This window comes from Neovison vison, chromosome 9 (assembly GCF_020171115.1).
Source record: "Neovison vison isolate M4711 chromosome 9, ASM_NN_V1, whole genome shotgun sequence".
NCBI classification, from domain to species: domain Eukaryota; kingdom Metazoa; phylum Chordata; class Mammalia; order Carnivora; family Mustelidae; genus Neogale; species Neogale vison.
Window position 1 is genome coordinate 11669581 of NC_058099.1, and position 23162 is coordinate 11692742.

At 39.3% G+C, this 23162-nt stretch overlaps 1 protein-coding gene across 3 annotated transcripts in view; it reads right to left on the bottom strand.

Annotated features, from left to right (window-relative positions):
• The window catches only part of RABGAP1 (RAB GTPase activating protein 1), a 155140-nt gene extending 132488 nt beyond the window's left edge, over positions 1-22652 (bottom strand). Inside the window, exons 1-2 of one of the 3 annotated variants that reach the window (XM_044264953.1) lie at positions 22604-22652; positions 5167-5366 (exon numbers count right to left, since the gene is read on the bottom strand). In XM_044264953.1, coding sequence (XP_044120888.1) covers positions 5167-5316 — 150 coding nt within the window. In that variant the 5' untranslated portion in view covers positions 5317-5366; positions 22604-22652. Of the gene's footprint in view, positions 1-5166; positions 5367-22603 lie in introns of those variants that run through there. The other 2 variants (XM_044264954.1, XM_044264955.1) reach the window with 2 other exon arrangements.
• Positions 22653-23162: the final 510 nt, after the last annotated feature.

Here is a 23162-nt window from a genome sequence, read left to right on the forward strand (position 1 = left end):
TCATTATATTATTCCTTCTGTCTCTTCTTTTAGTTTTTGACTTGAAGTCTACTTTGTTTGGTATCAATTCAGATACCCCTGCTCTCTTTTGGTTTCCACTTGCATGGAACTGCTTTTCCTTTTTTTTTTTTTTTTTTTTTAAAGATTTTATTTATTTATTTGAGAGAGAGATACAGTGAGAGAGAGCATGAGCGAGGAGAAGGTCAGAGAGCAAAGCAGACTCCCCGTGGAGCTGGGAGCCTGATGTGGGACTCGATCCCGGGACTCCAGGATCACGCCCTGAGCCGGAGGCAGTCGTCCAACCAACTGCGCCACCCAGGCGTCCCGGAACTGCTTTTCCATCTCTTCACATTGAGTCTGTGTATGTCCTTAAGGCTGAAATGAGTCTCTAATAGGCAGAATATAGTGGGGATCATATTTTTTATCCTCTCAGACACTATGTCATTTGGGGAATATAATTCAATTGCATTTAAAGTAATTATTTATAGGTAAGAACTTATAATGCTGTGTTACTGTTTTCTCACTGATTTATAGCTCCCTTGTTCTTTTCTTCCTTTCTTGATGTCTTCCGTGTGAAATAAAGTTTTCCAAAGTGGTATACTTTGATTCCCTTACTGTTATCTTTCATGTTACCTATTGTAGGTTTTGCTTTGTGGCTACCATGAGGCTTACATAAAATATCTTAATATGTATTACTCATGTAACAGTGTATTTTATTTTTGTAACAACTTCAATCATATATAAACACTCCACCCTTCCCTCCACAATATTTTAGGGTCTTGGTGTAAAAATTAACTTTTTATATTGTATATTCATTATCACTATAGTTATTTTTAATATCTTTGTCTTTTTAACCTTTATACTAGAATTAATCAACACACCATCTTACAGTGTAAGAGTATTATGATTTTGACTACATACTTACCTTCTTCAGTTTTATACCTTCATATTTTTCATTTTATTAGTTAATATTCTTTCATCTCAGATTGAAGAACACCTTTCAGAATTTTTAGTAAGGTTTGGTGATGATAGATTCCCTTAGTTGGATTTGGGAATATCTTTTTCTCTCCTTCATTTCTGAAGGGCAACTTTGCTGAATAACACATTCTTGGGTTTTTTTTGTTTTTGTTTTTTCTTTCAGCACTTTGAGTGTATCATCTCACTCTCTTCTGGCCCGCAAAGCTTCTGCTGAGAAATCTGCTAATAGACTTATGGAGACTCCCTTGTCATGTGATATATTTTTTTTTCCTCTTGCTCCTTTAAAAATTGTCTTTTACTTTAGACAGTTTTATTATAATGTGTCTTGGGAAGAATAGTTTGGGTTGAAATCTTGGGGAAACCTATTAGCTTTATGAACTCAAATGTCCAAATTTCTCTCCAAATATGAGAAATTCTCATGCATTAGGTCTCTATAACCTTTCAACCCATTTCCCCCTCTCTTCCTCTGGCACACCAATAAATGCAGAGATTATTTTTATGGTATACCATGGTTCATGCAGGCTTTCTGCACTCTTTTGCATTTTTTTGTTTTCGAACTAGATAACATTAAGTAATCTTTCTTCTCCTTTGTAATAATTTCTTCTGCTTGATGATTTCCATCTCATTTGCTTTCCCTAAGGTGGCGATGACTGCTCAAGCATGTGGTTTCTCCCAATCCCACAGAATCCAATTTCTAGGGGCGCCTGGGTGGCTCAGTGGGTTAAAGCCTCTGCCTTTGGCTCAGGTCATGGTCTCAGGGTCCTGGGATCAAGCCCCGCATCGGGCTCTCTGCTCGGCAGGGAGCCTGCTTTCCCCCTCTCTCTCTGTCTGCCTCTCTGCCTACTTGTGCTCTCTGTCTGTCAAATAAATAAATAATCTTTAAAAAAAAAAAAAAAGAATCCAGTTTCTATGCATGCTCACTGGCCATCTGCAAAGATTCATTCTGACCATTCTTGCCCTCAGCAGCATGCACAAGAAGGCAGTCACTGGGGGTGGGTGTGTCTGGGTGAGCTGCACAGAGCTTGGTGGTACCCATAGCCCAGCTGAAGTGATCAGCAGGGGAGACCACCTCATGAATAGACTTTCTGATAGAGTTCCCAAAGCAGTTAATATAATATGTGTTCCTCTCATATGTTCCATTCTCAGCCTTAGCCAGTGTTCTCCCAGCAAGACTGTCCACCCCCAAGCTGTGCAGTTCATAACCCAATATTCTGGAAGGAGTGAGAAAGAAATGGGTTTTGGGAGTATCCCACACAGCTGGGGAATCCAGCACCTGCTCTCAATTTCCCACATGGAGAAAATCATGGGCAGAGAAAGTCTCTACTGGCATTGAGCTGTGCTATCTTGGGGGAAAGGTGACACAGGTAAAGTAAAACAGCTCCTTTCACAGTCTTCAATGGATCCAATCTTGGATGTTTTTTGGTCCAAGCATGCTGAAACCTGATAGACCCCTCGACTTCCACAAAGGCACTCTGGTCCATGACTGATTGTCTAAATCAGTGTTCTTTGAGGGTAGGATGGTAGTAAAGTTTATCCTAAAACTCCCGAAAACACCTCTCATTAATTCTTTTGCCAGTTGAAATTTACTGTTGATCCCCTCTAGTGAATTTTCGGTTTCAGCTGCTGTGCTTTTCCACTTCAGAATTTCCAACTGGTTCCTTTTTTAATAATTTCTATCTCTTTAATGATATTCTGTATTTGATACGACACTGTCATCATACTTTATTTCTTTAAGCGAGATTTCTTTTAGTTCACTGAACTTAATGGCCACTTTGAAGAATCTATGTATTAAGTCCAACATGTCACTCTCATAACCAGTATCTACTGCCTGCTCTTTTTTTTTTTTATTTTTAAAAAAAGGACATACAGGTTATTTTTTCATGTTTCTTTGCATGTTTCACAATTTTGTGTTGGAAACTTGGATATTTTAGATAATATATTGTACCAATTCACAGTACTGGTCTCTCCACTCTGGGACTTGTTATTTTTTTTATGCTTGCTTGTTTATTTAGTAGCTAGATAGCTTATTTCCCTAAATTCTATTCCCCTAATTCCTATACTGTTAAACCTCTAACTTGCTCCCCTGGAGAGATTTGGCTTTGTCTATAGTAATCCTAAAATGAGAGCAATTTTGAAAGAGTGCTTGGACTCCTTCTCTGACCACCATAGATGTTAAACTCCACTAATTATGGCCAACTGCTCTATAGTTTTCAACAATGCACTTGGGTATAAACTACTCCACAGAATAAACTAACCAAACTGACATTACTTTGAAGGGAGTTTCAGAGGTCCATGTTTGAGATCTGTTCTAAGAGTCAGTCTCCTCCCAGTAAACCTATACTTAAATCTATATGTTCAATCAATCTATCAATCTACTCTCCAATTACCTTTCACCACAAGGTCTACTGTTTTTGAGAATACCCTTAGGCTTGAATTTCTTTACACTCTACTGTAAATAAAGTCAGTTTCTCTGGGAAAGGATTAGGAGCTGTTTTATGACACCCTTTTCACTACAGGGAAAATCTGAGAGCCACAGTTGTGAAGTTAGGAGATGGAACAATAGCATGTTTTACCCTGAGAGACATCCCATCTTTAGAAGCTGAGTACATGGTGGTTGTAGGTGGTATAGTAGTCTCAAGTCTTCTTGGTTTGTCTGTACTGGTGGGGAACCACTATTTTAGAGGCTAGGGCAATTGGACCCTCAGTATTCTAAGTAGCACTGTGCCCAAAGGAGAGCCTCTATCCCAGGCAAAAAAAGGGCACCCCCCCCCCATCTCTGAGTCATACTTGGCTAGCAAAAGTAGCTGGAGGCAGGATTTGAAATGCAACTGCCCTGTTATTCCCTGGAAGATAGCCCTCCAACTAGGAGTCAGGGGCGAGGGTCGGGTGAGAATCCTGTCTTCTTGATTGCACTGAGAATGGGGTTACCATTTTGCTCAGCTGGGATAGATGAGGGAAGCAATAGGTCTTGGTTCAAATACCACAGATTCTTTACCAAATTTTAGTAAATTTCCTTGAATAAATGTTTCTTTACTTGCTGTATACCCTTTAGAACATTTCCAAAGACTGTAAATCATTGTTTGTTTTAATCACTGCCACCAATTTTGCTAAGGAGCAGGTCCACACATCTCCTTACGCTGCCCTGCTAGAAGTCTCTATCAGTCAGTGAGCTTTTTAAAATGCAAATCATATCATGCCCCCATTGAAAACTCTCCAAAAGATTCCTTCACATTTATAACAAAGTCCAAATTTCTCCTAAGCTCTACAAAGGTCTACATGATGCAGGCTCAGCCAAGCACTGGATATCAGTTTACCACTTTTTATTTCCTTTAGTCACTCTGCTCTAATCTCTGTCCTAACAACGGTGGTCCTCTTCAGGATCTGTCTTCTGTTCCCTTTAAAAAGCTCTCCTCCTGGATTTCTCCTTGGCCTTCTTCCCCATTTCGTTTCATTTACGTAACCTATTCACTTTCTTATGTGCTTAAAGTCTGTTTCCTCCATTAGAATAATAACTCTTAAGAGGGTAGGGTGCTTTGCAATCTTATTCACCACTGTATCCCCAGTATTTAGTACTTGGCACACAGTCAACACTCAATAAATACTTGTTGAATGAATAAACTTAAACACGAACTGAAATATTTTTAAAGCAATTTACACTTTAAATGGCATTAACAGTGTTCTTCCTAATATTCATAAAGACAATGATTAACAAAGTATGGGAAAAAAAGTAAAACAGTTGTTCATTTGGCTTAGAAAATATAAACAAACAAAAATGGCCAATATCAAAGTATTTAATATTGTTTCAATAATCCTAAAATTTATTTTTATAAATTACACTGCTGACCTGCCCTTGCTTTTACACTACATATACCAGAACCAGAAGAAATAATCATCTCTAATTTAATGAGAAAATAAAACCAATACTAAGGTCATAAATATTTCTACTATGACCACTAGTTTTCACAATTGGGGTATTGGAAGACTTAGAAGCTAATAAAATTGAAAATCCTTAATCAAATATAAATTCGTCACCATCACTAATTACAAATAAAAGTCTTTACTATTAAAAAAGTTAGGACACTACTTCCCTTTTTTCAGTTGCACTCCATATACCTTCCTATTATAGGCCAAGTTTTGCAATGAGCCTAGCAAGGCTAAGCAAAGGAATCTTAGGTTATGGAGTTTTACCTTGAGTCCTGTTTTCTCGTCATCACTTCCATTATTTGTAGATGGTGTCTCATCTCCTTGCCTGGAAACCAAGACAAAATCTTCACTATTAAGAGTAGATACAGAGTCTGAGGAGACACTGATTTTTCCAACAGAAGCCTTGTCATCCATGACTCAAGAATGAAGCTCAACTCATGAATGATTAAATATTCTAAAAATGCCTGAAAAACAAAAACCATAAAGATACTCATATAGAATGTCTGCCAGATATTCAGTTATGCTCTAATTCTTACAAAATACATAAGGAAAAACTTAAAAAAATACTTTCAAAATCTCTTCCCAAGACTTTGACTACTTATAACTTAGGCTTTCTATTCCAGATAATAAAGGAATGTGATGCTATTAAGGGCCAAGATATTTCAGATTAAAAAATAAATAAATAAAACAGATTCCCTTGAGAATAACTTCCTACCTACAGTGATTTTTTTGGCATATGTTACAACTCTATTGTTGGACCTCAAAAACTATTATAAAGTACTAAACTTCTGTTTTCTACCCTTTAATTTGTAAAGCTATACACATAAATGAAATTGAAAGCACACAGGACAATAACTAAGGTTTTTCTAATGTTACTGATCCTTGAATTTAAAATATTAATAAGATGCTTTTAAGAAATAAAATTTCATATTCACACTCAAATAAATTCAAGACAGAGCAAATTCCTTACATAGCAAGAAATCAGAAATCCATTAAAAACTCCTATCTTCCCACCCCATGGTTTCTTAGAATTCAACTCAACATGAACATTACCAGTAAGTTTCATGCCAAAAATTCCCAGCAAGAAGTATAAAAATATGTCACTTATGAAAAGCCACTCAATTATTTATGGACTCCTGGAATAAAACTTAAACTCATCTACCATTCAAAAACCTGGTTCTGAATACTTTATGGCAATGTTCCCATTTGGTTGCCAAAACAGCAACAAACAATGCAACATACTCAGAAAGCTGTAACCAATAAACAGTAGCTCTAGCTCTGTGCTCATCTTGTACCCCAAAGAGGTAAAGGTGCTGAGAGTCTCTTTAATCTCTCCAATTAACAAATCCTGATTTATGCTTTGTGTTTTTAACTGAACATATATTTATTGAGCATACACCATGTGCCAAGCACTACTTTCCCTTCAAAGGCTCACAACTAAAACCTGGCAGCAGGAATTACACAATCTCTGAGTATAACCATTAAATAGACAAGAAAATGGCAACCCCAAAAGAAGGTAATTTACCTAGGCATAACTAAGGATGGAACACTTACTTCTACTACTTACTGCTTCCTATTTAAACTAATTTCCTTGTTTAAATGGCTATCATAGCTTTACATTTCATAGGACTAAATTTAGATGTATACTGTGGCATTCAAAGGCACTTTAAAATGTACTTTTTGAAAACTTTCTCTAATGTAGTTTTGCTTCATCCATTCAGGGAATACTCACTAATTGTCTAGTATATAAAGAATAATACATGGTAAACGAGAGAAAATAGATTCTTGTCCCAAAGGAATGTATACTGTAGCAGAGAACAGAGGCACAATGAACAGGTTACCGGGTACTGATTTAGGGTAAAGAAAACTATGGGAACATGTTTGGAGAAGGACCTAGACACGAAAAGTTAGGGAATATATTCACCTGAAACTAGTAGAATGTTATATGTCAATTATACTTCAATAAAAAAAAAGAAATTATTAGAAGAGGTAATGTCCTTACTAAAGATATATACTTTTTTAATTTTTTTTAAGATTTTATTTGCTTATTTGACAGAGAGAGAGACAGCAAGAGACGGAACACAAGCAGCAGCAGTTGGAGGAGAGCGGGAAGCAGGCTTCCCGCTGAGCAGAGAGCCAGATGCAGGGCTTGATCCCAGGACACTAGGATCATGACCTGAGCCGAAGGCAGTCGCTTAATGACTGAGCTACCCAGGCACCCCAAGATAGATACTTTAATAAATACCCATGTATTTGCCCTTATTGGATCCTCTTACTAAAGTGGTTTCCTTGCTTTTGTACTCCATCAACTTCAACTCATCAATTCATGATCTAACTCCTTTTCCTAGTAGCTTGCCAATCCCCATCCCAGAACCAAGTAAACTGCTTGCCTTATTTCTGCTCCTCTAACATTTTACATTTTTATAGCATGTATTACGATGTATTACAATTTGATGGTAACTGCCTCTTAATTTAATCTTCACATCATTTATTACACAGATAAGGAGATTGAGACCTAGACTGAGGTGTAACTTGTTCAAGATAATGGCTGTAATGTAAGGTGGTTAGAGGCAAAGGCAAAAATTTAACCCAGTTATCTGTTATTCCAGAAGCTATGCTCTTTCTGTCAGATTATGATACCTTCCCAATGCCACGAATCTGGGCCCTGTCCCAAAACACTCAGTATTGTGTAAAGAAATCTTTATCTTTTGTAGAACATGCTCATACTTCAGGCAAGGCTCTTCATGCTTAATTAGATTTCCATTCTTTTAAATTGTGATTAATAGCAGAATGCCTCATAAAGTTCTCTAAAGCTATGATCTGAGACACTGACTACTTTCTATAATACTGTAGACTCAAAAAATAATATACTTTGGTATTTAAACACTACGGAACTGGGAAGACTTGGCCGACTCCAAGTTCAACCTATTTCCTTTGAGGAGGTGATAGGAAAATACACTTTATAAAATACTATTTGTTTTGGCACCTGTAAAAAAACTGAATCACTAAGTGGAGATGAGGTTTATCAAAACATGAAGTAGTACAGGAAAAGTTAAACAAGACTCCCCTCCTCTGGCCTCCACAATAAAGAGGTGTCCCAGAACCTGGTATACTCCTGGCAAAGCTGTATTTGCAACCTCTCTGGAGACCACGAGGAGTAACTGTTTTGTTTTTAATCCCTACTTTTATCATTTACCAAAAGAAGTCCCTACTGTAATCCTTCATCCTTCAGACTGCAACTCTAGGTCTAAACCTCATGGATAATGAAAATAAGCTTTTTCCTCCAAACATCCTGTACCACCAGCTCTCTTCCTACTTCTCCTTATAATATCCATTACCATTTGACACACTTTACGTTTTTATCATTTGTTTTTAAATATCATGTAAGCCAGAACCTAAGTCCCACCAGGACAGAGATGTGTCTGTTTCATTAACTGCTGTACCTTAGCACCTGAACAGTGCCTGGCTCCATCCCAGGACACTAGCACATAGTAGGCGCTCAAATACCTGCTAAAAAAATAGGATAAATGGTAAATAAAGATGGAAAAGAACAAGAGCCACCCAATGAAAAGGTAAGATCATCTACTGACTGACAGAACACATGTCACATTTGTGACAGTAAAGCACACAATTAAGAGTTGGAAAAACCTAAGTTAGAATACTGGCTGCACTCCCTAATAGTGTGAGCTTTGTCATAATGAGCCTTAGTTTCCACAAGTGAAAATGATGTACTATCTAGCTTACAAAACTACTGTAAAAATTACTAAGGAAAATATGTACACCTTATTTATTAACACACGAAAAACAGTATAAGCACCCAGTAGTTACAGCTTTTTAAGCTAACTTCCAGTTTTAAAAGAATTAACAACTATCAGAGCACCTGGGTGGCTCAGTCAAGTGTCTGCCCTCAGTTTAGGTCATGATTTCAGGGTCCTGGGATCAAGCCCTGTGTTGGGATCCCTGCTCAGCAAGGAGTCAGCTTCTCTTTCTCTCTCTGGCACATCCCCCACCCACCCTGTGCCCTCTGTCTCAAAAAGTTCAATAAAGTCTTAAAAAAAAAAAATTAAATTAACAAGTATCAACTGATTAAGGTAATTCAGTTTCAGAAACAATACTAGGACAAAAATACATAGCATTCTTATTTTCCACATTTCTTTGTATCTAAATAAATGTGAAGGAATACTCTAAATAAAAAATGTTTTACCTTTATATGATACTTTACAGATTACTAAAACATACACATTCTTAATCTCATTTTACCACCTAACAATTCTATAAGGTAGACAGAATAAGGATTTTTATCCCATTTTAATAAGATAATATACATACATGGATCCTGGTATAGGTAGGCACTAGTTATTTCCTTCTTTTAAACAAGTGACAACCTAGACCCTAGCATAACTAGTTACCAACAGGGCCAGATTGGTGAGTCAAGTTCAAGGATGTTTCCTTCTCTATCACCTTTAAAAAGTCAGTAAGTCACTTAAAATGATAGGTGATTTTGTTTACGCAGCCTCCAGCATCAAACCCAAAAGTTCAATTGTTAAGTTTTTCAGAACTTCTTTTACTACTTTTATCCTTATTAACATATAAAAGATCCAGAGATTTTCTGATTGAAGATTAGGCTCATGGGGGAACATAGCTGGTTTAGTAAGTAGACACGGTTGGTCAGGGTCGTGAGTTTGAGCCCCATGTTGGGCACAGAAATTTAATAAAAAATTATTTTAAAATTGGGCGCCTGGGTGGGGTGCCTGGGTGGCTCAGTGGGTTAAGCCGCTGCCTTCGGCTCAGGTCATGATCTCAGGGTCCTGGGATCGAGCCCCGCATCGGGCTCTCTGCTCAGCAGGGAGCCTGCTTCCTCCTCTCTCTCTCTCTCTCTGCCTGCATCTCTGCCTACTTGTGATCTCTCTCTGTCAAATAAATAAATAAAATCTTTAAAAAAAAAAAAATTGGGCGCCTGGGGACACCTGGATGGCTCAGTCAGTTAAGTGCCTGCCTTCAGCATGGGTCATGATCTCAGGGTCCTGGGTTTGAATCCCATATCAGGCTCCCTGCTCAGTGGAGAGTCTGCTTCTCCCTCTGCTGCAGCGCCCCCTGCTTGTGCATTCTCTCTCTTCTGACAAATAAATAAAAACGTTAAAAAAAAAAAAATGGGGGGGGGCGCCTGGGTGGCTTAGTGGGTTAAAGTCTCTGCCTTCTGCTCAGGTCATGATCTCAGGGTCCTGGGATCGAGCCCCACATCAGGCTCTCTGCTCAGCAGGGAGCCTGCTTCCTCCCAACCCCCTGCCTGCCTCTCTGCCTACTTGTGATCTCTGTCAAATAAATAAATAAAAATCTTAAAAATAAAAAAATTGGGGGTGCCTGGGTTGGTACAGTTGGTTAAGCAGCTGTCTTCAGCTCAGGTCATGATCCCAGGGTGCTGGGATCGAGCCCCACATTGGGCTCCCTGCTCAGCGGACAGCCTGCTTCTCCCTCTCTCTGCTTGCCACTCTGCCTACTTGTGCACTTTCTATTTCTGTCAAAAAAATAAAATCTTTTAGAAATTTTTTTAAAAATTAAAAAATTTAAAAAATAAAAAGGGGCACCTGAGTAACTCAGTGAACTGAGCAACCAACTCTTGATTTTGGTTCAAGTCATGATCTCAGGGTTATGGGATCGAGTCCTGAGTCACGTTCCATGTTGGGCAATGAGTTAGCCTGGAATTCTCTCTCCCCCTTTCCCTCTGCCTGCTGCTCCCCCAGCTAGTGCTCTCTCTCTCAAATAAATCTTTTTTTTTTCCCCCCGATGGGTAGTTTATTTTATTCTTTTGTTGGACTGATCCTTTTTTAAAAATTAACATATAGGGACGCCTGGGTGGCTCAGTTGGTTAAGCAGCTGCCTTCGGCTCAGGTCATGATCCCGGCGTCCTGGGATCGAGTCCCACATCGGGCTCCTTGCTCGGCATGGAGCCTGCTTCTCCCTCTGCCTGCCTCTCTGTCTGCCTGTGCTCGCTCTCTCTCTCTCTCTCTCTGACAAATAAATAAATAAAATCTTTAAAAAAAAAAAATTAACATATAATGTATTATTTGTTTCAGGGGTACAAGTCTGTAACTCAACAGTCTTACACAATTCACAGCGCTCACCATAACAGATACCCTCCCAATGCCCATCACCCCGCCTCCCCATCCTTCCCATCCTCCTCCCCTCCAGCAACCCTCAGTTTGTTTCTTGAGACTAAGAGTCTTTTACGGTTTTTCTCCCTTCCTGATCCCACCTTGTTTCTTTTTTCCCCTCCCTTCCCCTCACAAAGCCCCATCCTGCCTCTCAAATTCCTCATATCAGAGAGATCATATGACAATTGTCTTTCTCTGATGGACTTAATTCGCTTAGCATGATACCCTCTGGTTCCATCCATGTTGTTGCAAATAGCAAGATTCTGTGGTTTGATGGCTGCATAGTATTCCATCGTATATATATACCATATCATCTTTATCCGTTCATCTGTTGATGGACAGATAGGTTCTTTCCATAGTTTGGCTATTGTGGACATTGCTGCGATAAACATTCGGGTGCACGTGCCCCTTCAGATCACTACATTTGTATCTTTAGGGCAAATATCCAGTAGGATAGTTGCTGGGTCATAGGGTAGCTCTATTTTCAACGCAAATAAATCTTTTCAAAATAATTTTTTAAAAAGAAAGAAAATTAGTCTCATGATATCAAAACTCTTTACAAACTTTTAGCCTAAATTTACTGTTCTGTGCCCTAAGTGACAATTTATACTTAACTATACTTCTGCAAAGATCATGGCAAATAATGCACCTCAGTCTTGTCAAAAGAAGACCATGTTCATTTTCAATCTCCTCTTTCTTAGAGACCCAGCTAATGGGGAGTAAAATGGAAAGGAAATGGGAAATCTGGGTGGCTCAGTCAGTAAAGCATCTGCCTTTGGCTCAGATCATAATCCCAGGGTCCTGGAATCGAGTCCCACATCTGGCTTTCTGCTCAGCGGGAAGTCTGCTTTTCTCTCTCTCCCCCTCCATCTGCCCTCCCCACTGCTTGTTCTCTTTCTCTCAAATAAATAAAATCTTTAGAAAAAGAAGAAGAAAAGAACTGCCCATAATAAAGTTTCTTTTGATAGTCCTTCAATAGCAGTGGGCTCCTGGGCAATCAGTGTTTACTTTTTAAAAACTCGTTTTTGGACAAAGTACTATCAGATACTAACATTCAGAGGAGTAATATAAACAGCAAACTTGCAGTGACATGAATTTGCTTATGTGCAATTAGTAGAAGCAAAAATCACCTCAATAAAAGAGGTGTGAGTGATACTTGTAATTGAACTTGACATGCTTGAGACAAAATGTGCTAGTTCCCAGCCACTATTCCAGGGCTCTAATTCATCTTTCTTTCCTTGAAACTCTTTCCTCCCAAAGTAATATTAACTGCCTCCACCTCTACCACTTTCATTAGGACACTCCAGTCGAAGAGCAGTTCCTCTCTCAAAAACCTGGCTCCTCCATCTCTCACCAACCCTTATCGAACCTCCTCTTTTTAAAACTTAATTTAAAGCCTCATCTGTGGGGGCACCTGGGTGGCTCAAGTCAGTTGAGCATCTGCCTTTGGTTCTGGTCATGATCTCAGGAGTCCTGGGACTGAACTCCATGTTGGGCTCCCTGCTCAGCAGGGAGTCTGCTTCTCTCTATCTCTTTACCCCTCCACCTACTCCTTCTCTCTCATGTGCTAATAAAGAAAGTCTTTAAAAACACACACGCGCACACACACACACAAAACACCTCATCTATGGCCCTGGGTATTTTACTCTCTCAGCGTCTTTTTTTTTTTTTTTAACTTTTTTTAAAAAAAGATTTTATTTATTTATCTGACATAGAGAGATCACAAGTAGGCAGAGAGGCAGGCGGGGGAAGGGAAAGCAGGCTCCCTGCTGAGCAGAGAGCCTGATGTGGGACTCGATCCCAGGACCCTGAGATCATGACCTGAGCTGAAGACAGAGGCTTAACCAACTGAGACACCCAGGCACCCTCTCAGGATCATTTTAAAAAGGAAATAAACTAGTCAAGTACAGTACTAACTTTCAAAGCCCAAATAATTTTTTTTCAGTTCTCATATCTTCTACCACTGAAATAAATGAAAATGCTGACCATTTCTTTATTCTGAAACTTTTTTCTTGCTTCCATTTTCTATCTTTGACTACCTTTTCTCAGGTATCATCTACGTTCCCTTTCTTCTGACCCCCTCCTTTTTAAAAGTTTTTATTTATTTAATCATGAGAGACAGAGACAGAGAAAGGCAGAGGCAGAGGGAGAAGCAGGCTCGCTGCAGAGCAGGGAGCCTGATGTGGAACTCGATTCCAGAGCCCCAGGATCATGACCTGAGCCAGAGACAGACGCTTAACCAACTGAGCCACCCAGGTGTCCCTCTTCTGCCCATTCTTTTAAGTTCTACCCTGTTCCTCTTCTTTTTCCACTTTTCCCTGGCTCTTACTAGCTCACATAGTTACAATTTTTTTTTTTTTGGCATGATTACAATACTCATAGCTCTATCTTTCCTCTCTAATTCATATAGGTATTTGTGTTATGTTTTTCTTTTTCTTTCTTTCTTTCTTTTTTTTTTTTTTTTTTTTTTTTGAGAGGGAGGAGGGTGAGAAGAGGGGCAGGGAGAAAGAGAATCTTTTTTTTTTTTTTAAGATTATTTATTTATTTGACAGACTGAGACCTCAAGTAGAGAGGCAGGCAGAGAGAGAGAGAGAGGAGGAAGCAGGCTTCCCTGCAGAGCAGAGAGTCCAACGTGGGGCTCGATCCCAGAACCCTGGGATCATGACCTGAGCTGAAGGCAGAGGCTTTAACCCACTGAGCCGCCCAGGAAGAGAGAGAATCTTGAGCAGGCTCCATGCCCAGCCTGGAGCCCGACGAGATCATGACCTAAACTGAAATCAAGAGCCAGATGCTCAACCAAATGAGCCGCCCAGGTGCTCCTGTGTTTTCCTTTCTATTTCGTATTGTGTCTGACATGTGCCAGGCACTATGTATAATGTTATGGTGAGGAATAATAGGTAATCTTTACCTAGAATAGGCTTACGTGGTACAGAAAATGGACAGATGAGCAGGAAATTATAATATAGTGCTTGGTATAATAGAGGTATGCAAAGGATGTTGTGAGAATACACAGGACAGTTCTGCTACATGTATTCATGACCATCTCAAAATCAATTCCATGTAAACCTCTGTCAACCACACAAACATATTCTTTCTTCCTGATAGGTTCCCTATCCTGGTTAACAACTAGTGATCCAAGACAGAGATGTTCTCCCCTGGAACACTAATGGATTTTGGTTCCAAAACACCCCAATCTTATTCTCACTGACTCATGAGTACCCCATTCTCTTTCAACTAAAACATAAATTTCCTTTCCTAGACTCTCCCTATGGGGCGCCTGGGTGGCTCAGTTGGTTAAGCAACTGTCTTCGGCTCAGGTCATGATCCCAGGGTCCTGGGATCGAGCCACACGTCAGGCTTCTTACTCAGCAGGGAACCTGCTTCTCCCTCTCCCTGCTACTCCGCCTACTTGTGCCCTCTCTCTTTCTCTCTCTCCGTCAAATAAAATAATAATAATAATAATAAACTAGACTTTTCCTAGTCATTGATTATCAAGGTCCTATAGCTAATATCTAAAATTTAGATCTGATCCTATATCCCACCCTTTCCTCAAAACCTTTGACTGCCCCTGACTGAAAATAGACTAAAACCCCAACTCTCATTAGTCTTCAAAACAGGGAAACAGTCTATCATTCTAGTCTTATCTCCTTCTATCTAACCATACCAGAAATGTACCAAATATGTCATACATTTTTATGCTTTCAAGCCTTTGCGCATGTTGTTTGCTAATCTAGGAACAGGTCTCCATTTCCCCAGGTAGTTCTTCTCCCTCACCAGCAATCTTATGTTACAATAAAATATCCAAACTCCCCCTTTCCTTTCTGCAATATTCATTATTTCTCTCAAGGGCTCCCTAAGGCTTTTGCTTGCTTTTTAATTCTATCACAAAATTATAGCATTTATCACACAGTAGAATAATATTATACCTCTTCCCTACTCCAACACATTGGTTGATCATTTTATTCCAGAAACAATTACTAAATAAAAACCACTACAGTAAACACTGGGAATACAATGAGCACAGACAGTCCCTGTGAACTATTTGTGGACTGGGATCTTGGGTTTCATTCGTATTATCTTTATATCCTTGTTTACTAGCAGCCCTACATAAATTTGGTTGAATAATACTCTTTAATCAGTGTTTAACTGGTAGGAGGACAAATGACAAATATGCTACACTACATACATGTGACTTGGGGATATGGATATGGATGGCAACTAGAATGAAGAGACTCAAAAAGACTACCTTTGAGTGTGCCTCGCTGACTCTTCATCAAGTTCCCAACTGTCAAACTCAAAACCAGTTAACTCTGAGTCAAAAAATATATCTTAGATTCCCTTTGGACCAAAACACTCATCACTTCCTTCACAATACCCATCATTTTTGTTGCTCAACCAGCGAGCAAATGAGTACAGCTTTAGGGAATCTTAAAGGGGATACTTAAGTTATCTTGCTAAATATAAAGAAACAGTAATACTTATTAGTTCCTACTACCAACTATATGGCCAACATTGTACTAAAAACCTATATAAGCATTATTTCTAATGTTCACATAAACTTGAACAGATACTGACTTCTTATAACGAACTTAGTAGACTGAAGCTGAGACAGGTTCCATAACCTGCTTAAGTTCACGCATAAAACTGTAGGTGCCTCTGTCCTTTTCTGGAATGCAGCTCTTCTCCTTGGTGTCCTTATCTCCATTATCTCCCCATTCTAATCCATTCTCTATGTTAGGCACCAGTTGTATCTGTCTAAAACACAGATAAGGTTACTCTCTGTTCAGAAAAAGACAAAACAGGAAGGAAGAGAATCAAGTCTCAAAGATGCTGTAACAGGCCAATTTCTCTGGGTCTGTAGCACTTTAAAATTAAACAGCATACTAAGAAGTTATTATTATTTTTTTAATCACACTATATTAATCTCAGCTTTTTTCTTTTTTCCTTGGCTCAGATGTTTTCCTGCACTAGTTTTCACATGAGTTTCTCACAGCCTAGCCCTGGGAAGGGTGGGACAAATTTAACAAACTCAATGGAAAATCATCCCTTCTTTATAAAAATAAATTCCTTTCCACCACTACTAATTGCTAAACAATAGATGTGTCTTTGTTTGTTGAAGTCTAACTCTGAATTTGGAGGCTGTTTCTTTGAATTATTCTAGTCAGCTAAGAGAACCATATTAATTTAAGCCTTCTGAATAATTTCAACTTAGCTTAGAAAACCAGAAACAAAAGAAAACAAAACAATCATCTTGGGCCTACAGCAAGTAAAAGCAAGAAAAACCAGGTTATCTAAAAGTCATCATCAGGCAAATTTTAACCTGCAATTCACTTCCTTCAACTATAAAGTGATTGTTTTAGTTCAATTCCAGAAAAATTTAAAAGGATAATTTAATTATAGGAATATAGAAATTTGTAAGACAGAAGGGTTTACATTTAATTTTTAAAAAAGATTTTAAAGTTTTAATCTTGTTAAATTGTGGCTAAATATGTTACTATTTTACCCATTTTTAAGTGTACATTTTGTGGCATTAAGTACATTCACATTATTGTGCAACTACCACCACCATCCACCTCTAGAACTCTTTTATCTTCCCCAACTGAAAGTCCAGATCCATTAAACACTAACTCCCACTCCTCCAGGCAACCAACACACTATTCTTTCTCTATGAATTTGACCATTTCAGGTACCTCATAAAAATAGCAGAATCACATAATATTTGTCCTTTTGTGGCTGGCTTATTTCATTTGGTATAACGTCTTCAAAGTTCACCTATGTTATAGCATGTGTCCTAATTTCCTTTCTATTTAAGACTGAGTAATATTCTATGGAGTATATATACTAAATTTTGTTTATCCATTTGTTGTTCGATACAATTTTTTTTTCCTTAAAGATTTACTTATTTCAGGGAAGGGGGTGCCCAATCCAGGGCTCCATCCCAAGACCCTGAGATCATGACCTTAGCTGCAATCAAGAGTCAGATGCCCAACTAACTGAGCCACCCAGGTGTCCTGGTTATACAAGCTTTTAAAGCCCAACTGTTGACATTTTAGGATCTTTAAGGTAAAACTCACAAAATTAGTAAAGGGCCCAAAGAAGACAACTAGTGTTTCCAGAGTTACTTCTCACTTTGTCACGAGTAACAAAGCTTTATTAAAGTTAATAGTCTGGTACAATATTCAAAAAAAAAAATTAACTCCTTGGTCCTTCCTGATGTGACTTAAACAATGTTGTAGCTTCAGTTTTCTCGTATGAGAAAGGAGAGGAATGAACATTTCTATTCTTTCGTCATTAGGAGTAATCAGGAAGAGGGTGGGGAGATGCCAGGTGCTGTCCAATCTTAACCCATGATGTAAGCATAATCAGTTCCATTTCTGCAAATGAAGAAACGGAGTCTCAGAGGTATTAAGTAGCTTACCTTCAGTCACACAGTAAGTACATGACTTGGGATATCTGTGTATTTCTGATTCCAATGTTCACACTCACCCCCTACATCCTGATACCTCAAGATGAAGGGTACAAGAGGTAAGAGTGGAAGAAATGGACATAAAATAATTCATTTAACTCTGAGTTGATTATCTGAATGCAGTACTGCTGACAGCTAAAAGGGGGGGAAATGTAGGTGGTTTCCCCATGTTCTTATGGATATTTCAGGAAACACCACTTTAATTTTTTCCAGAACTCACGGTGTGATGACTTTACGCCACCTCAACACAGTATCTCCGAAACTAAATATTTAAATTAGTCGGATGCCATTTCCACAATAGAAACCTACTTCTGGGAACAATGAAAGTTAGCTCATTCAGAAAGTCAGATTATGTCTGCCCTCCCTAGTATATATTTGAAGAAAAAAAAAAAATGTTTTCTCTTTTTCCTGAACAGATTCCTAAGGCATAATGATTTACATTAGTACTTTATCTATCTGAAAGTATGAATTTTTAAAATTTATTTGAGAGAGACAAAAAGTGAGAGAGAGAGGGAGACAGATCACAGAGAGGGAGGAGAGGGAGAGCAGGGAGCTGAGCAGGGAGCCCACAGTGGGGCTTGATCCCAGGACCACAGGATCACAACCTAAGCCGAAGGAAGATGCCCAATCAACTGAGCCAACCGGGCACCCTCTTTACTATAACCTCTTTTTTACTTTTAGGGAAAAGTGTGTATCCAAACCACAAATGCTTGGCGGATCCACACTTGTTTTCTGCACCTTCTGATATAAGATGGCCAGAATTACACAAAGTTGATGGAACATATGACAAGTGTGCTGAATAAGGGATGGGCAAACATTTATTACACATTTTCATCACAGCACTAGAAGAGACACTGTGTGAGAATATTAAAAAATTCACAAATATTAAGTTCCATAGATTTTTTTTTTTTTAAGATTTTATTTATCCATTTGACAGAGAGAGATCACAAGTAGGCAGAGAGGCAGGCAGAGAGAGAGAGGAGGAAGCAGGCTCCCTGCCGAGCAGAGAGCCCGATGCGGGACTCGATCCCAGAACTCTGGGATCATGACCTGAGCCGAAGGCAGCGGCTTAACCCACTGAGCCACCCAGGCGCCCCGGTTCCATAGATGTTTTTAAACCTATCTGAAAAGATTGGTTCTCACAACCAAAAGCAAAAAATTTAAAGATTTGTTTCTGCTAGGGAATAATTTTTGCAAAGAAGTATTAGCTTTTGAGGTTAGAAAGATTTCAGATTTTTCTTCAATTCATAGAGAATTCAACAGGTAACTACAATAAGGATATAACCATTTCTCTTGTACAGATATATCAGATGTCTATTCACAGAAAATGGTGTGTCACAGCGAAAGAGATTTACATGACACGTTCCTACTCTTACATTGCCAGAATCCGTTCATCAGCATCCTCTGAGGGCATAAAACAGTTTATTACTTCTACAATAAAAAACATGAAAATGATTAACTCAAAGCTCTTCTCAGTAGTATTATACAAATCCCCAACATTTAATCCAATTTAGCCTTGCATGCTGTCTCTTAATACCCATTATGATATTTAAAATATGCTCCCCCAAAAAGATTCTGTATATCAATTCCTTTTTCTGATACAAGGGCCATCTTCAAAAAAAAGGGAAAATGAGATTATAACCACAGGTTGTTGGTTGTAATTACCAAAATGTATAAATAAGGAAATATATGTATAATCTTTATATATTGTATATAAAATTATAAATATATAAAATTATATGTTACATATTTATAACTTTATATACTTTATACACAAAATATAAATTTTTATATTTATAATTTTAAATATAAATTATATGCATTTTGTATACATATAAGTATATATGAAATAATTTTGTTATATTTAATAAATTTTACATATTATATATAAAATAAATTTTTTAAATAGTCAAATTATTGTTAAGCTTTAGAGTTAGTAACATTTTGTTAAAGTTACCACAGGCTCTAGTTTGCTAATGTACCTAAAGAAATAACAGATTTTAGTATGGAGAAAAACGTATTCCTACAAAGATTAATGGATTCCTAGGAGTGGTGATTTATAACATAAAAAGGTGATGCAACCTTAACTGGAGATCTGAAACAACCATGCGTGGACTCATGAGTGATGTGGACCTCCCAATCTGGCAGCACAGCCATATATTTAAGAAGATACACCTCCGGCTTCAGAGGCATGGTAGTATATACTATTTAACGTCAGGTATGAACTTAGAAATAAGGGCTTTATTTTTACATGTGATCCACAAAAAAAGGAATTTGGGGGGAAAAGTTAGGTCTCATAAAACTCTACTATGCTGGAAAGGCAATCGTCAAGAGAGTCTCATTGATGACTACCTCAGAGATACTGGATGCTTTTGAAAAGAGGGAAACTTCCAGGCTAAATTCTGTAACTAAAGTGTTCGTCATGACTTGCAAACTGTCATATTTGTTCAGTTTTTGTATAGGAAGAGAAACAAAGTTATTAGGGTCAATAAGAGTGGTTGTAAGTTTAAATGTCTATCCAGTATTATTTTGACTTAAGTTTTCCAAAGAATCAGTATCTCTCAGAAACAACGCAGCGCAGAAGGTAGAGGGTGGGGGATGGACTGGGTAACCAATCTATGCAAAAAGGAAATAGCTGTTAAGTTGTTGCCCACCGACTTTGAGTCCTTGGCCTTGGATTTTCTTTCTTTGGGATCGAACTATGGAAAACCAATAAAACAAGGCAGTTGCATACAAAGCACCCAAATGTCATGCCAAACCCTTCTTTAAGTATGTTGGTTAAATCAGCACTTCGAGGGCGCCTGGGTGGCTCAGTGGGTTATGCCGCTGCCTTCGGCTCAGGTCATGATCTCAGGGTCCTGGGATCGAGTCCCGCATCGGGCTCTCTGCTCAGCAGGGAGCCTGCTTCCCTCTCTCTCTGCCTGCCTCTCCATCTACTTGTGATTTCTCTCTGTCAAATAAATAAATAAATAATCTTAATTAAAAAAAAAGAAAAAACTTGATTTTAAATCAGCACTTCGATATTTAAGTTCTAACTCCATGAAAGATGATTTATGAGTTCATTTACTCCACATGCTTGAGAAGTCTAATCATATCTGATTACACTGAAAACTACAAAGATATTATGGGTAGCCTACACCAGAACCTCAGCACACCACTGTCTATAAAGACACTCAACAGCAGCACTGATTTAAACTGATTATTTTCTGAAGCCTGTACTCAAAGATGACTTGTTAATTACTGCAAAATGATGAGACCTTCAAAGCAGGCTACGCATTAGCTGGAAAGACGGTCAATAACAGTGACTTCTTAAAAAGAATTTGGGCTGGAAAGTTTAACTGGAAATACACTCAAAAGAAAATGACTTCTTTAAAGAATCTGGGCTGTAAAGTTGATATATATTTGGAGGAACTCAGGTCTCTTCGTGTAGATAACGTGCACAACGCACTTCTTTCAATATGTAATGTAAAAGGTAGGAAACAGGTGTCTTCACTCTTACAGTGTCCCACTAAATTACTACTCAACTCAAATTAAGGACGTGTCAACAGCTAATAAAACACTATTCCAGTAAGACCAAAAAGCACAGAGGTCGTAGGTTAACTATCCAAACAAACATATGCCTTAACACCAATTACCTAACTTAATCAATAGTAAACTGGGTTATAAAACAGAAAAGAAGTACACTACAACATAGCAATAGTTCAATTTTAATTAGGAATTTGAGTTAACCTGTATTCAAGCTACATGTAAATTTTAAATGTAACTAGTAAATACAAAACAGTCATGGATGCAAATCTAATACGATCTGAGATCTATAAAGGAAGAACATAAAGAACGCTTTCCCATATTATTAGTTTTTATAAGTAAACTCTACTTAAAAACCTTCAATATATATTAAAATAGCCCCTTATACACGTTGAATTGAGGCCAACATGTCCTTCGTTTAAAAGAAGTTTAATGTGTACTTCCTTGGCATTTAACTTTTTTTCAACTTTTCAAACATCAGTTTAATATGATAAACACAGCGCAATTTAACCTCCATTGTTTTCTTTTTAAATAAACAAAGCAGCTGGAAACAAACATTACACTATTCCAGTCACATGTACGGGAACACAGGTGTTTATACGGATGAAAAAAATCAAATGAATGGTGAAACCATGCCCAATAGTTTTTTCCCCTACTAATAAAAACCACAAAAGCCAAAAGATTTCAAATTCAAATTGGAACACGATTTTAAACTAACGAAGCACTAGTAGCATGATCACTTAACACGGTCTTCTAGCACTTTTGCTTCCACGATAAAGGAGTCTCCGAAAAAGCTTAAATACGGAGATGCCTGTAAAAACAGGTGCAGATGCTAACAGTCGTTAGAAAAGCAGGGACCAAAGTAGTACTAGGCAATGGACAGCGAACTCTTAGAAGTCTGGGGTTATCCTCTGGCTCAACACCTGAAAAGCCCTAAGGGTTGCTGAGAACCAAGACGCAGCAACAAGGTACTGAGAGCAGATACTTAAAGGACATGGGGAGAGCGAGACACTTGAACTGCAGGTGGGGAAAATGAGACAGAAAGATCAGTATAAGTTGGCAGGGCAGCAGTAAAAGAAAGCAAGTCTTTCAAATTCGGCGCAGCCCACGAAGCTAGCTTGAGGCCCAAGCCAGCTGAAGTCCTCATCAACTGGCAAGAGGGAGAAACTGAGGCGGAGGGAGCAGCCAGATTCCCAAACAGGACCTGGCCCCAAATATGAAAGTCGAAAGACAATCCGGCTTTGCCTGTGGGTCAGAGGGACTGCAGCAAGCTCAGTACTCGGTAGACAGACACCCACCCAGACAGGGGGAACCGGTTTGGGCAGGGGCTGCGAGAGCGTTCCCGCCTGCGCATGCGCCCTCTCCCCTCCGCCACAGCTCCCCCTCCCCCCAATCACGGCTCCCCTCAGAACCCGGCTCGTCGAGGGAGGTGAGCGCAGTCTGGCCGGCCCAACCCCGCGGGAAAAGAACACAGCCGGGCCCCCAGCAGGGACTGTCACAGGTTCCCCCGGGCTTGGTGGATAGGAGGATGGGAGGAGGAGGGGAAACGCGGCCCTACCCGACCCGCCGTCTCCTCCTCCGCCGCCCGCCGTTCGCCGTCCCGGAGGCTCCGCCGCTTGGGCCTCCCCAGCCACCCTGCCCCCGCCCTCCCCGCCCCCTACTCACGTGAGAACAGCTTCTTCCGCCCTCCGCCCCGCCTCCCGCCCCGCCTCATAGGCCTGCGGCGAAGCCGAGCAGCCCCATTGGCCCAACAGCAGGCGGCGAGGGCGTACTTCCTTTCCTCGAAGCTCCACCTGGGCTTTTTACCCTGCCACGGGAGTCTGCGCCTGCGCCGAGTCTGCACTCCTGAAGGTGGGGTAACGCTGTGCTGTGTTTTTGGACTCGGTCCGGCCGCGGCAGTGACTGCCTCAGGAACTGGAAGCAGGATGACAGGGGACAGGGGAATCAGGCTAGCTAGCACCTGTTAGCGCCTAAAAGGAGGTATCCATGCAAAGACTACTAGTGCTGCAGCAAGAAATCTGCTCACCTTTCACGTTCAAGTGCTGCTTCAAAAGCAGCTTTAATAACGTTACTCGACTCACTTGGCCTTTATTGAAGGCGTGCATTGTGATAGGTCC